A 15,581-nucleotide genomic window follows, 5' to 3' on the forward strand; every position below is an offset into this window, starting at 1 on the left:
TATCAGCTGTTAGTACTCAGCAGCTGGGTACTGTGGCTATGTATACACACATATATAAATATATGTTACATATGTTATGTTTTATATCCATTTTTTAAACTTTCACACATTAGACTACACTACTTCCATAATCAAAATAAAATGAACATGAATATAATAAACCTTCATTCATCGGTGTTTACTGAAAGGCCTCTCCAGGCATGCCCGAGGTTAGGCGCCTGGGGGTCCCTCCATGAAGGAGCATCAGTAGAGTGAGAGAGGCAGAAGGTGAAGTGGTGAAGGTTAGCCTGAATGTCAGGAGCAAGGGCAGGTGGAGATGCAGTGGGCAGTAGAGACAGGTATGAGGGAGAGACCAGCTCTCCAGGTTTCAGATTGGGGACCAGTCGTGATGGGCTTTGGAGAATCAGCTGCTAGGAGTCTAGCGTGCAGAGCACCACAGACAGACAAACCAGCATGAGCAAAGGCATGGTGGTGAGGTGTGAAGGCATGGTGGTGAGGTGTGATGGGGACTTGCAAATGTACTCTCTGGCTGAAAGCTGTGGGTTCAGCATGTACAAAGACCTTGTTGTTCCAGGATTGTTTTTTTTTTTTTTGCGGTACGTGGTTCCTCTCACTGCTGTGGCCTCTCCCGTTGCGGAGCACGGGCTCCGGACGCGCAGGCTCAGTGGCCATGGCTCACGGGCCCAGCCGCTCCACGGCATGTGGGATCTTCCCAGAACGGGGCACGAACCCATGTCCCCTGCATCGGCAGTCGGACCCTCAACCACTGCGCCACCAGGGAAGCCCCCAGGATTGTTTTGATTAACTGCTACCCAAATCTGAAAGCAGCTAAACACTCGGCAGAAGTTCTGCAGTCATCCATTTGGCCAACGCACTTCAAAGTCAGCCCTTTTACCCAACCCCTGGAAGGAGTAAATCCCAGTTTGACACCCTCCAGGAGTCTCTGCAAGGAATCTGCCCCTGGAAAGACATGCTTCGGTTTCTGCACGTTGCTCACACCCATCACAAGCTCTCTGAGCTTGTCACTTGCTCCTGGATACCCAGGCTGCTTACTCAGTGGCCCGTAGTTCAGCTCCACTCTCCTCCACCCTGCAGCCAGACTAGCCCTCAGCTCTCATGCATTCATCTCTGGGTAGCCCCTGCATGTCTTGCCAGCCCCGCCCTGCCTGCTCCTCTGTTTTGCTGGGGCATCTTCTTCACTTACATCCCATACAGAGGAGTTGATGGAAGAGACAGATGGAAGTCTACCCAGCCCTTAAACCACTCAACCTTTGGAAAGGGAAGAGAATTAGTCTTTAATGAGCCACCTCATGTGTGCTGGGTGCTATGCTAGTCACTTTGCTTCCATTATCCCATTTAAGCCTTATGAGAATTTTGTGAAATGGTTGCCGTGCACTCCATATTAAAGATGAGAATAACTAACTGAGGCTCACGAAGGTTAGGTAGCAGGCCATTTAATATGTGGCCAAGTTGGGGTTTTTAGCTCAGGTCCGTTTTACTTTAAGACACGTGCTTCATCTTCCATACTTTCTTAGACTTGTGTAAGAGGGCCCTTCCCTGTTCCTGTACTTCAGGGGGACCCCCTGACCCTCTTCCAGTCATACCCAGGGGACATGCATGCACACCAAGAGCCTAGGCTCCCACAGTCCAGCTCCAGGCATCCGCAGCAATGGATTTCCCTGCTAACTGGTCCAGCCTGCCTCCTGGCTGTGCCTACTGTCTCTCCAGGTTCACCCTTCTGAGGGCTGAAGGTGCCTCAAGTGTGCTTCCTCTAGGCCTGAGTGGTGGCCAAGGGGAGCTGGTTTCAAGGCGAGGAGTGTGGGGACAGCTGGGACATATGGGTCAGGTGTCCAAACACATCCACCAGGGCCCCTCACTCAGGCACGGGATGGATCCCTCAAGTGGTCAGGCTGTGAGCGGGGGGCCAAGGTGCTGAACTACAAGGAGGTCAGGAATTCTAAATTTGAAACTGGCCCCCCAGGTTATTATAAAGGTCAATATAGGGCATTAGAACATATTTCACTTAACAGTTTATTAGCTTGATTTATATTTTCTAAACATTTTGATGCAAGATGTGTGGGCATTTGCACCCTTGCTCTGGGCCCACAAATTTAGAAGCATGCCATCGCTTTTGCTCATTGATTTTTTTATGGTGAATGGAGATATCACCTCCCATGTGAGTACAGAAAGCTTAGTTCTCTCATGTCTGATAATCTTTAAAGAATAATCATGATGGGCTGTGTTACCTTTTCATGATCAAGAAGCTCTTGTAAAATGACTTGTCTCTCCCGACACAGTTCCAAGAAATCTTCAGAGTGCAGGCTTTCGTGTAAGGCGGGGAAGAAGGTCAGCTGGGTGCAGTCTACTGCCTCATCTCTCTCGCTCTCAGCTTCCTGTGGTGTCACTCCATCTGCAGCAGCAAAAAGGGACGTATGGTTTGTGCAGGAGCCACCTGGAGTCACGAGGGACAGTGCACAGCCTGGGCCCGAGTCCCTGGGAGGAACTGCAAGGTTTCAGGGCAGCCGTGAATGACGTGGATCCCAGCGTACCCCTCACTGTTTCTGAAAGTGGACACACCCCTCTGACCCTATCATGTGGTGAACACACCTGCAGGTTGATTCACTCAGGAAGATGTACTCGGGCCTGGCTGCTCTGCAGCTCTCCAGTGACCACGGGGGGATGTTTCAACACCTTCATTAATCAGTAAAGCAATTTCCTAGAGGGTCCCAGAGGGTCCCACAAGATTTGCTTTTTCTGAACTTCACTTTTTGTTTTCTTTTTTTTTTGGCCACATCAGGTGGCATGCCAGGATCTTAGTTCCCTGAGCAGGGATCAAACCCACGCCCCCTGCAGTGGAAGTGCAGAGTCTTAACCTCTGGATCGCCAGGGAGGTCCCCTGTTCACTCTTTCAAGAGTGGGGTTTTTTTCCCTAATTATGGAAATACTATCTTCTTAATGTAAAAAACTTGGAAAACCCATGAAATTGTGAGAAATTAAAAATGAGAAATAAAACAAGTATCACCTGTGCGCCCAGAGAGAGTGCTAATACCAACAGCTCCTGTTTAGTGAGCGCCTTCTCTGTGCTGGATATTTTAATGACATTTTTCATCCAGTCCTACCTAGATTGTAGAGTCCATTCCATTCTCACTTTGCAAATGAAGAAATTGACAAAGGCTAATTATTTTGCTCAAGGTCATACGGCTACTAAGAACTAGAGGCCGAATCTGAACCAAGTCCCTCTGAGTCCAGAGGCTGATCTTTTCATCTCTAGTCTGTCTGTCCTCCCTGGCCACAATGTGGTTTAATTCTGACATCTTTTTTGTACATACATGTATATGTACACACATAACGTAATTTCTGACATGGTAAGAATTATACTGAATTTATAGTTTTTCTTTTCTAACTTTTTGGCTCAAGATTACACCATGAGCACTTTCCCATTCCATTAAAAGTTCTTAGAAAGCAACTTAAGTGGCTGTAATAATCTACTGTGTGACTCTTCCATAATCACCCAACTCACCTCCTATTTTTTAGAGATACAACTAGTTTCTGTTTCTACACTACCAAAATCCACTGTGCTGCAATCATCTGTGTGTCCATCTAGACTTATTTCCAAAGGATGCACTCCTGTGCATGTGCCTTTGGGTGCCAGCTAAGTACATACCTGTGTGGATTTCTAGAGTTTTCTCCTCCACCCTGACCTGGGTGTCCACCTGCATGGAGCAGCACATGGCTGCAAGGTCAGGGTGCTACTGGACATCTTCTTTGTGGCAAGATGCTCATCTCTTTGACCTCCTCCCCACCTGGGAACCTCACACTTGGATGAATGTAAGTGCCTGCTGCTCACAGCAACATCCATCAGAGGCTTTTCCTCAGGCAGAGAAAACACTGTGTAGATACAGGCACCCAGGAAGGCATGGTGAAGGATCACAGCCCTTTCTTCTTTGACTGAGCTCCCTACTGGGAGTTGGGGGTCCATGCTGGAAACATGGAGGAGGCCTGGGATCATAGGTGACCAGAGGTCCTGCATATAGGGGCCGAGGGGACTTAGCAGCCCATGGCCCTAGGCCACATAAAATCAAACACCTGTTTTCTACCACTGTACCCTCTGCAGCCACCCATTTTGAGAGGGAGAGCAGGCAGATTCTCCTTCTGATCTTAGGGTTATGGGGCTTGGGATGGAAAGAAGAGAAGCCAAAATATGAGTGTTACACTGTCATCCCAAGTCCCAAGTGGGACTCCCCAAATCAACCTGGGATCAAGATCCTCACTTCTGGGCTTTGTTACTGCAGACTGACAAGACAGCAAGCTCCACGCAAAACCCGGTGCTAAGGCACTAAATGAGACAAGTCTGATCAGCTCTAGGAAGGTGTCACTTGGTTAAGGGTATGATATAAGTTGCAGCCTAGGATACAGTGAAACTCACAGACAGAGAGTGTCTGAAACAAAAGGCAGAGTCTTTGGTAGAAACACAAAATCTGAAATATAGTGTATGTGTCTGTGTGTGTGTTTGGTATGTATTTGATGCGTTCGGGCCAAACTGACCTCTGAAAATAAACTAGATTTTTAGCATATCAACTCAACCAAATTCCTCCATGAGTATTACACAAAGGGTAAGCATAAACATCAACAATGATTCAAAGTGCTTTTTTAAATTGGAGAAATAACAATGACCATTATATCTGTCATCTTCACAATCAGAGAATTCAGTGTTAAGCATTAAATATCTATCCCATCCAATTTTGCTCTAAAATATTTTCCTATTTTCCTCCTAGGTGTTTTGGGTCACATACTGAACATGTATTAGTATTTGGGGGGGCACTTTTAAGGTTTCCCTCATATAGCAAATTGACAGGATAGTTTCCCTGAAAAAAATTCTTACTGTTGCAACCTAAATGCAAACTCCTTCCCCCAGTGGAGCGTTCAGGTCCGGAATGGGTCCCTCTTCATTCTGGAGAGCAGAGTGATGAAAGGCCTTGCACTCCCTACTCTAGACTTGCAGCATTTTCTTCCCACAATATATTAACTTCATATCTTTAAGGAGATGTTAAATAAAACCAAGAATTGCTTTAACTGTTAAATAAAAATACAGATAAATTGAATACCTTGGTTTTCAGCATTTAACTGAGAAATATCACCATTTCTGTCCTGACTTTCCTGAAATAAAACCAGAGAAAAGAGAAATTAAATCCTGGATACCTATGGGCCCCACCTCCCTTTCCACAGGTTCACAAACACATACACACACATGCATATGGCTCCTTCAAATCACTCAAGACTCAAAGGCAAGGGGAACAAAATGCCAAATCCGAAAGGACCACAATAAAATGCAAGTGTTAATGTTCCTGAGTCAAAGGGGAAAAAACCCACAATCTTCCATTAAGTAGGATTTACAGTAATTACCAAAGATTATGTCAAATGGGAGTAGAGAGTATCCTGGCTGTCTGTGGTATGGGCCACCCTGGAGAGGGGACCAGGGACAGGGGTGGGGCTGGACAGCCCAAGAGACCAGAGACTAGGTTCCACAGCCAGCCTTCGGCCTTGACATCAGCACCACGGGCAGGCTTATTTTTCCTGCCTCCATTTCCTAAGAAATGTATTGAGGGAAAAATACTATATATCACCAGATGTTTACAGACAACACACTCAAAACTAAAACGTCTACTGAATAAATGAAATATAATTTTTTCATTAGGTTTTATAAAGGATTTAATGTGGGTAAAAGATTCTGAGGTTACAGACTAGAGAAGAAGCCCAACGTTGTAACTCAGGATGAACGCAGAAGGAAATGTCTTGCGTTCCAGGGTGTGGAAAGGCTGCTTTTCAGAATATCTTAAAGCAGAATTGTTCAATGAGGACATGAAATGCTATTAACAGATTCTTCTGTATCCACTACCAAGCCAAGGATGGTTCTTCATCATTTAAAAGGCAAAAATGTGAGTTTGACAGAGAGTCCAAGCTTCCTTACAGCAAACGCCTGGGGACTGTCCAGATTCCGTTGCCTGGGAATCCAACGCAGCTTCAGTGTCATTTGGACGAAGCGCGTCACTGGCTCAAGCTTGCAGAAATAGCTGAGTTCAAGATATTTCCATTGTAAGACTTGAGTCGGGATTTGCTTGCACAGTAACGCCCATAGAAGGGCTGGCCATGACTGCTCTATGACACATAACTTGTACAAGAGACAGTGCCCACCACGTGGCTCTTTACAAATGCTGGCATCCGGACCATTCTAACGGACTTTTATGGATGTCAGCGTGGTACTGGGTCAGTGGTGTATATGTGAACCACTCACTCACTTATCTTTTTCATTCATTCAGGCTGTAGTTAGAGCATCCCTTCTATGCACCTGGGGAGTTAGTGATTCTTTCCTTCTGTTAAACAGCACCAAGAATGCATTACAGCACTCCTACAGTGAACCGCACGCATTACCTCGCCTACCTGTCCATGCCAAAGCACTCCCGATGGAAACAACATCAGATGGAAACGCTAAGGAGACACCTCTCTATACATTGCCTGTCTGGAAGCATCCTGTCTTGTTGCATCTAATTCTTACCTTGAGCCTTTCTCGACTCAGGGCCTCCAGCGGAGACAAGCGTCTGATACGTTTCCTCATGCGAGCTGGTCCTTCTCTCCAGTCCAGTTCCCACCGGGAGCTGGGTGTGGCTTCTGCCATCTGACGCCACAAGCCCAGCTCCCCGAAAAGCTGCTCCTGGATCCTGGCCCAGTCGTTGGCTGCCTTGATTTTGCCACATCTCCGCCTCTGGGAAGCAGAAGTACAGCGTCACCTCTGGACACATCTCCTCACCAGCCTGGCCCCAAACCTCCTGGGGTGAACAGACCAAGCCCCCCATAATTGCCTGAGGAAAATCACCCCTATAGGCAGCTCCAAGCACCTTCAGGGTGTACTCTCTGGAGCTAGGACCAGGCCAGGAGAAGAAATCAGTTTTTCAGCTTTGAGACCATTTAATTCAACTTCGAGGAGAAAAAAACCCTCTGCCCTTTGGCCCACAGAGCCCCGTGACTGCTGGGCGCTGTGCAGAAAGTAACAGGTCCCAAAGGTCCCCATGCTATTCATCAGAGGATTGGACAGCTATTTGGTAGAATGGACACAAAACCTCACCACAGCCCCTACGCTTCAAAATGATGCTGAAAGCCCTCCTTCCAGTGTCTGGGCTGGAAGTGTGGTGAGAATGTTCAAAGAAGCTAAAACCTTTGATGTTAATGAAAATTATCCTTCCTAATATCTATGGAATCCTCATAGTTTGCATACACAGCACTTGACTGTTATACCTTCTGCTAGAGTATAACTCAAACCTTTTACAAAATACATCGACACCCCTAAATTGCTTTTGTATGCCACACTGAAGTTTCCTACATCATCTATCAAGGAAACATTTCAATTCAGTTTGGACAGCAGAATCAACTTTGTCTGCAGGGTGAACTTTTCCAACTATTCAAATATTTGATGGTATGTGCCCTACATTTTAATTTTTCAGAAAACCGAAAGGTGAAAGTGCTAAGGACAAGAAGCACAGACCTCACAAAAGTAACATAAAGAGAAAAGAAACTCATTGTCATGTACCAGGCTGAGCCTCTCACCTGCTCTATCTCATTTCCTCTACACAATGACACCATAAGTGAGTCTTGGAACTTGTTAAGTACTTTCTATTATCCTCATGAAGGAACCAAGTCTAGGAGAGGAGAAGTGACTTTACCCCAAGGACCAACAGGTGACCAAGCTAAGACTGAAACCCAGCCTGTCTAATTCCAGAGCCTTCACTTCAGCCTGTGTGCTTGATTCCTTTCCTAGGGCCCTGGTATCATTTCATTAAGTCGTGATTTCTGCCAGTATTACTTCAAAGACTGGCAGACTTAGATCCATTTTGAATGGGAAGATCGTTCTCAGAACTTGAAAATTCTCACAAAAACATGACAGATGGTATAGTTCTAAGTACTTGGTCTTTGGCGTCAGATGAACCTGGGCTGTCACAATGTTTCTGCTTTTCACTAGCAGTTTAATCTGAAGGAGACTTAACATCCTCATCAGTCAAATTCAGTTAGTAATATTACCACAATAATAAAACCATGGGTTTATGTTAAGGATCAAATGAGACAATATTTTCCAGAGTTTAATACGGTGCCTTAACCAACTTAAGCAGTTAGTATTATTATTGTGAATAAAGCAAATTCTATTTCAAAACAAGATAATTTTGTTTCGCCACAGTTCTTAAATTCACATCCTAAATAGTTATAGCATTTTACAAGTACTCCAATTGTTTAATAAAAAACTCCAGAAAAATAATGACTATCCAAAGCCTTTTATAGGGATTTGGTTATATGAAATGAACACGTGTTTGGGGAAAATATTTCAGCTCCTGGGAGATTGTTGCTGCATTTGTAGTTCCATATTCAGCTTCACAGAGGATGAACAATCCCAAGCTACTGGGTTGTTCATCCGGGGTTTCAAATTAGTCTTTTAAGAGCATCCCTTCCACCCTAAGACTCCACCTATGTAACCTGGAGGTTCACAGCTGCCTGAGTCTTCATCACAGGGCAAACATGTTGTCTGCATATCTGCAGCTAGACAGATGTGTGTCAGGGATAAGATCCCTCATTCATCCTTCAGAGATGAATGACTGTTTAGTCCATGATGGAAGGCTGTATGTGGTCCCAAGACAAAGGACATGAGATGAGTAAATAAGCAGAAGTCCTGAGCTCCTGCACCCGCAAGGTGTTCTGTAATGCCCATGCTTCTGCACAAGGTAAGGTCCCCATTCAGTTCAAACCTCGAGTGGGCCAAATGCCACACCAGACACAGGGGCAGGGATGCTGGTGTATTAGAGGCAGCTATGATTCTCGGCTGAATAGAAGCTCTTGGGTAGCATCACTGAGACTTTCCTCTTGGCAACCAGACCATTCCTACTTTCAGTTCCCAGTGCTGGGGTGCAGCTGACCCCAGCCCTGGCTTCAGTGGGTGATGAATGGTTGTGGGATGGGCTAGTGAGCATCATTCTCTGGGATTGGAACTGGTTGTCTCTAGAGCCATACAGAGCAGACTGCAGAGAGGTGGATGTGTCCACGTTCAGGGCTGCTCACCTTGCGCTGGCCAACCTTATGTGCATCAGGAAAAGGCACCTGATGTATCTGCATTGAGGCATACACAGCCTACAGGCAGGCCTCTCAGCAATGAGACAGTCCCTTTGTGCAAGTTACATAATTTCCCACCCTTTATATGAGCCCTGCCTGGTTCCAGGATGTACAGACTGGGGAGCAGAGCATGAGTTCATGCCAGCCTCAAATGCTCTCTCCTCCATGTGCCTTGTTGCCTAAAACATATTAGTAATCTCATACGCTTGTGTGTTTAATGTTTGTGTGAACATGTGTTTGTGTGTGTGTACGAAAAAGAGAGAAAGAAAAGAGAGAGAGGGAGAGAGGAGGCAGATTCCTTGAAGCAGAGTTTGAATACCTGGATCCAGCTCTTCTTGAACTGTGATGTTCTCCTGGATTTTTCAAAATATTTCATGTGTTGCCTAAGCCAGTTTGAGTTGAGTTTCTGATACTTATATCTGAAAGAGCTGTTACCAAAATGTAATGGATATATAGAGACTGAGCAAGAAATGGAAACAGTCTGTTGGCCCCCAGAGAGCCCAAAAGAGAGGGGACAGAGCAATGCCCCTCACACACTAAAAGAAAGGCCATTTCTGGGGTGGAAGGCATCTTGCATAGAACTTTAAACGATAAAAACTGTAATTTTAAAAAATATATAGACAAAATGAGGCATGTCTGTAAGGTATGCTGAGGACTCAGTATAAGAACAGGTGGCCTGGGTATATCACAGAGCAGCGCCAGAGCAGCCGGATCACAGAGAAGAGAACAAATGTAACTGGAAATGGCAAAGGGGCATCTGGGCAGGGCCAGAGCAGAGGCACCTGTTTTCGTCGGCACTTCTGGAGTGATGGGAAATTGGGGAGATTAAATATCAGAATTGCACGATTTGCTGGTGATGGGATGATGAGGTATACTGGATGCTTGGGTTAGCTTCCAGGGCACTGGGTGACGCTATCTTGTCATGCTGTGAGCACCTGCATCGCCAGTGACCTCTCAGGTTAAGTAAAATGCCCAGTTGGAAAAGTCTTACGCAACCTGTTACTGAGAGCCGTGTGGGCGGGGGCCCTTGAACCTCATTATCTCCACCCTCTTGGAAGGACCTCACGGAGTGTAATTAGGAGAAGCTGTCCTTGAAGAACATGGCATATTTCACAAGGCTGTTTTCTTTCCAGAACTTGGACTTGACTTCTCTGGAAGTGGAGTGCGGCCTTCGTCGGGAAAGTCTACTACACCCCTTAAAAGAAAGCGGGGTGAACACTCCAGACCCCATTATCTCCGGCAGACGGTGATAACACCTGCATTCTTTTAAACATCGAAACGATCTGTCTCAAATATTTAAACACTTGGAAAGTATCCTCACGGATTAGCCTCAAAACGCTGATTTTCTCAAAAATACTTCAATCAACAGTAAAACTCTGTCCCACTTTCTCAAGTACCCTCTGAGCCCCAGTCAGGCCCGCTGCTGAAAATAAGCCAGACTGATGTTCCAGGAGGCTGGACCCTTGCCTTATGGGCTCAGAGCCTCTGCCGAGGTTCTTCTGTCCTTCCCCATTAACCTTCAGTTTTTCAAATTTCAGCAGAAATCCACCAGTTACCACAGAGCACATTTCTCCTAGCCATGACCAAATCTTCCAGGCTTTTCCAACCATAAGAAGAGAAATGGTCAAACTCTTGACTAGATGCTGATTTGAAAGCTTAGATAAACAACACCCTCTGTCTTGAAATGGAACAAGCGTGATGGGGATATCCCTAAATAAAGGATGCAATCCTAAATGATTCATCTTACTTTTCCCCCAATGGCAGCTGAATTTATTAGCCATATTGCTAGTCCTGAACGAAGTTGGTGAATTCAAGTAGTAAGGCACTCACATGCGAGGTCCTGTCCAAGGGGCGCAGATAACACGCAAATATAAGCCAGCAGGACACCTATCCCCAAACCGCCTCTCCCCCCCCCCGGCATGTCTGATAAACTGCCCACCTCCTTATGTAGCACAGCCTGGGAGGCTGTGTTGCTAGTCTGCATGTTTCTGGGGTGCACGCTGTGCATCTCACACATCCCTATTCGTGGGGGCATGTTGTGGGCTCCCAAACAAGCACATATGGAGATAACTGGATCAGGGTACTTGGCTTAAGTTGATCAGAGCCTATTTTGTTTCCCTTGAACTTGGGGACTACTGTTTCACCATTCCTTCACCCCTCGCCTTACCCCAGGCGCACCCAATGGTTCCTTATACCCCACTGCTCCTCTCTTTGTAGTACAACATCCTAGTATTGGCCTTATCACCCTGCTTTAATTTCTTTACTCTTGGTCCCTCTACTGAGTGTTAAGAACCTTCAACCAGAGGAGTATCATTATCATCTCTGCCTTTCCTACACCTAGCAAGGCTTTGGCACAGAGAAGTTGTAAAGTAAAAATACAATTTGTGAAGTTTTAATTCTATTGTTGTGTTCTATTACTCGCAATCATTTTAGAAAATTTTTGCTAACATCAATAATACCACCTAAAAATGAACTTCTTAGCCATTCATTAACCATATATGGGACATCTATTCCCTGCCAGCCACTGTCTAGGTGTTCCATACTCACTCTTTAATCTTTACAGGTAGGCAGTATTATCCTGTCTTAAAGATGGGGACCCTGAGGCTCAGACTAGGCTCAGTCCTAGGAAGGGGCAGACCTGAGATTCAAATAGAGATGTCCCTGGCATGACAGCCAGTGCTCTTTACCTAGACTGTACAGAAATCACTCCTAGAGAGAGGTTTTCAACATCTAAACCTACCCTCATCAGTGGCAACCCACTGTCCTTAGGAGAACAAGCCAAACCCCTAAGGTGGCAGCAAGCCCCTCTGCTTGCTCTGGCCCTGCCTCATCTTCATTCACCCCTGTCCCCTCCCAGCTCAGATCATCCCAGTCACTTCCTCTTCTTCCAGTTAACTGATGACATCCAGTGCTTTCCCGACTCAGGAGCTTCACACATTCCCTCCCCTTAGTCAAAACCACTTCCTTAAAATACTTTAGCCCATATTCCTCCTTCTTCAGATTTCAACTTAGAGATCAATTCCTTGGAGAGGGCCTCTGATCTGCCCAAATTAAAGTCTTCCCCTTGTTATAATCTCCCATTATACTTGTATTTTCCCTGTCTATTGCTCTTTCCAAGTTACAATGATCTATTTATCTGTGCACTTATTTAATGTATATCTCTCCTTTAGAGTAAGCTACCCGAGAGTGAGGCCCACGTCTGCTGTGTTTACAATCATGCCCCTAGCTCCTAGCACAGGATCTGAGGCACCCAATGGATGAATGAGTAGATAAGTGGATGGAAACACTGCCTATCTCCTCAGCTGCTGACAGTGTGGGTCCAAATCCCATGGCACAGGTCATGAAGGTAGGACTGACTCACTGATGACCAATTATTGGCTTAGCCAATTTAGAATTTAAACCAAATGCTCTTATGATTCTTTATTTCAGGTTCAAGGTAGGTTCTGGTCTACTGTGCAGAGAAGGGAATTGCCTTGTTTCTTACCTGTACATGATCTTTGTATAGAGATGCATATAGTTCCTGTCCTTTTCGTCTGTAGTTCTCGATACATGACACGAAGTCCTGGAGAAGAGACAAAACAAGTCACAACTAATAACAGCTGTGATCTGAGGTAAGAACTTCTCTACTCTGACCAGTTGTCGGGGGAAGTAAGAGTTACAGGATTTGTTGGTCAAATCAATCACAACCTCATGAATACATGTACCACCTATGCTGTTACATTCACATACACACTCACATACGTGCTTATGGGTTACTTCCACTTCCAGCTACGACGAACTAGCTTGTAGCAGATAAATCTTCCTCCCAAGAAAAACTAGAAAAGCTAGAATATAATAGATAAATTAAAATGGAATTCTAAAAAATGTTCAAGTAACTCACATTTATGGAATAGTGCACCCAACAATAGTAAAATACACATTTTTCAAGCCCCCACAAAATATATACCGAGACAAACTACATGTTGGATCATAAAATAAATCTCAACAAATTTTTAAAAAATTAAAACCTGTAAAATATGTTCTCTGACCATAAAAGAATCAAACTGAAATCAATAACAGGAAATCTCCAAACACTTGGGAACTAAACAATATACTTCTAAATAATCCATGGATCAAAAAGTAAGTCTCAAGGGAAATTTTTAAAAATACATAGTACAGTATGTATCAAAATTTGTCACATAGCTAAAACAATACTGAGAGAGAAATATATGTCACCGAATGCATGCATTAGAAAAGAGTTAAATTTTAGAAAATCTGAACAGACCAATAACAAATAGGGAAATTAAATTAGTGATCAAATACTTCTCAAAAAAGAAAAGCCCAGGACCGGATGGCTTCACAGGAGAATTCTATCAAATATTCAAAGAAGAATTAATACCAAACCTTCTTAAATTTCCAAAAAATAGAAGAAGAGGGAATACTTCCCAACTCATCATATGAGGCCAGCATCACTCTAATACCAAAGTCAGGCAAAGACACCACAATAAAAGAAAATTTAAGAGCAATATCCCTGATGAACACAGATGCAAAAATCCTCCATAAAATATTGGCAAACAGAATTCAACAGCACATTACAAGAATCATATACCGTGATCAAGTAGGATTTATCCCTGGGATGCAAGGATAGTTCAATGTTTGCAAATCAATCAAGGTGATACATCACATTAACAGAACAAAAGAAAAAAAATCATCACAAAGTTCATTATATATATGTTTTATGTATGTATAAAATTCAGCCTTTAAAAAGAAGGAAATTGTGCTGTTTGCAACAACATAGATGAACCTGAAGGACACTATGCTAAGTGAAATAAGCCAGAACATTGCATCTCACTTATATATGGACTCTAAAATAGTCAAATTCATAGAAGTAGAGAGTAGAATGGTGGTTTCCAGGAGCCGGGGAGAGGCAGAAATGGGGATATGTTGATTACAGGATACAGAGCTTCAGTCATGCAAAACAGTGAGTTCTGAAAACCTAATGTACAGCATTGTGACTCTAGTTAACAATATTGTACTATATATTCGAAATTTGTTAAGAAGTTAGAACTTAAGTGGTCTCATCAGAAAATAAAAGGTAACTATGTGAATTACCTTGATTGTGGTGATTATTTCACAATGTATATGTACATCAAAACATCAAGTTGTGCATCTTAAATATATACAATTTTACCCTAATACAGATGAAAAGATTTTAAATTAAAATATTTTTAAATGATGTAATTTTAAAATGTTTTGTATCATAGAGCCTATCTGAAAAAAAAAAAAAAGAGTACAATTTCTAAGTCAATCTAAGATCCCACTAAAGGAACTAGAATAAAAGAGAAAAATAACCCAAAGCAAGCAGAAGGAAGGAAATAATAAAGGTAAGAGCAGAAATCAATGCAATTAAAAACAGAAAAACATGGAGAAAATCATTGAAACAAAACTGGTTCTTTGAAAAGATCGATAAAACTTACAAACCTGTAGAAATACTGACAAAGATAAAAAGAAGACACATATTGCCAATATAAAGAATGAAAGAGAGGCTATCCCTACAGACCCTGCAGACATCAAAAAGATAGCAAGGGAATATTACAAATAACTACATACACATAAATGTGACAACTCAGATTAAATGGACAAATCCTTTGCAAAAACATAAATTACTGTATGTCAACCAATATAAAATATATCATTGGAACAGACTATAACAGTTAAGGAAATTGAATTCATAATTTAAATACTCCCCCCAAATAAATTTCCAGGTCCATATGATTTTGCTTGAGGATTTTACAAAATATTTAAGCAAGAATTAATGTAAATTTTACAAAATATCTTCCAGAAAATAGAAAAAATTGGTACACTTCCCAATTTGTTTTATGAAGCTAGCAATACGCTTATACTTTTACACCACAACCAGACAAACAGAGTACAGGAAAGTAAACCTATCTTTCATGAATAGAGATGCAAAAATTCTTTTTTTTTTTTAACATCTTTATTGGAGTATAATTGCTTTACAATGTTGTGTTAGTTTCTGCTGTATAACAAAGTGAATCAGCTATACATATACACATATCCCGATATCCCCTCCCTCTTGCGTCTCCCTCCCACCCTCACTATCCCACCCCTCTAGGTGGTCACAAAGCACCGAGCTGATCTCCCTATGCTATGCGGCTGCTTCCCACTAGCTATCTATTTTACATTTGGTAGTGTATATATGTCCATGCCACTCTCTCACTTCATCCCAGCTTACCCTTCTCTCTCCCCGTGTCCTCAAGTCCATTCTCTACGTCTGCGTCTTTACTCCTGTGTTGCCCCTAGGTTCTTCAGAATGAGTATGTGTTTTGCTTTTTTTTTTTTAAGATTCTATAAATATGTATTAGCATACGGTATTTGTTTTTCTCTTTCTGACTTACTTCACTCTGTATGACACTCTCTAGGTCCATCCACCTCAC

General features: G+C 43.4%; 1 protein-coding gene across 2 annotated transcripts in view; it reads right to left on the reverse strand.

Moving 5' to 3' along the window:
* Positions 1-15,581, reverse strand: part of WDFY4 (WDFY family member 4) — a 280,347-nt gene that overhangs the window by 97,058 nt on the left and 167,708 nt on the right. For both annotated transcript variants that reach the window (XM_067710249.1, XM_067710248.1), the window contains 4 exons: positions 12,632-12,709; positions 6,554-6,760; positions 5,106-5,157; positions 2,247-2,410 (listed from right to left, as the gene is read on the reverse strand). In XM_067710249.1, the coding sequence (XP_067566350.1) occupies positions 2,247-2,410; positions 5,106-5,157; positions 6,554-6,760; positions 12,632-12,709 (501 nt within the window). The remainder of the gene's footprint in view (positions 1-2,246; positions 2,411-5,105; positions 5,158-6,553; positions 6,761-12,631; positions 12,710-15,581) is intronic.

This window comes from Pseudorca crassidens, chromosome 16 (genome assembly GCF_039906515.1).
Source record: "Pseudorca crassidens isolate mPseCra1 chromosome 16, mPseCra1.hap1, whole genome shotgun sequence".
NCBI lineage: Eukaryota > Metazoa > Chordata > Mammalia > Artiodactyla > Delphinidae > Pseudorca > Pseudorca crassidens.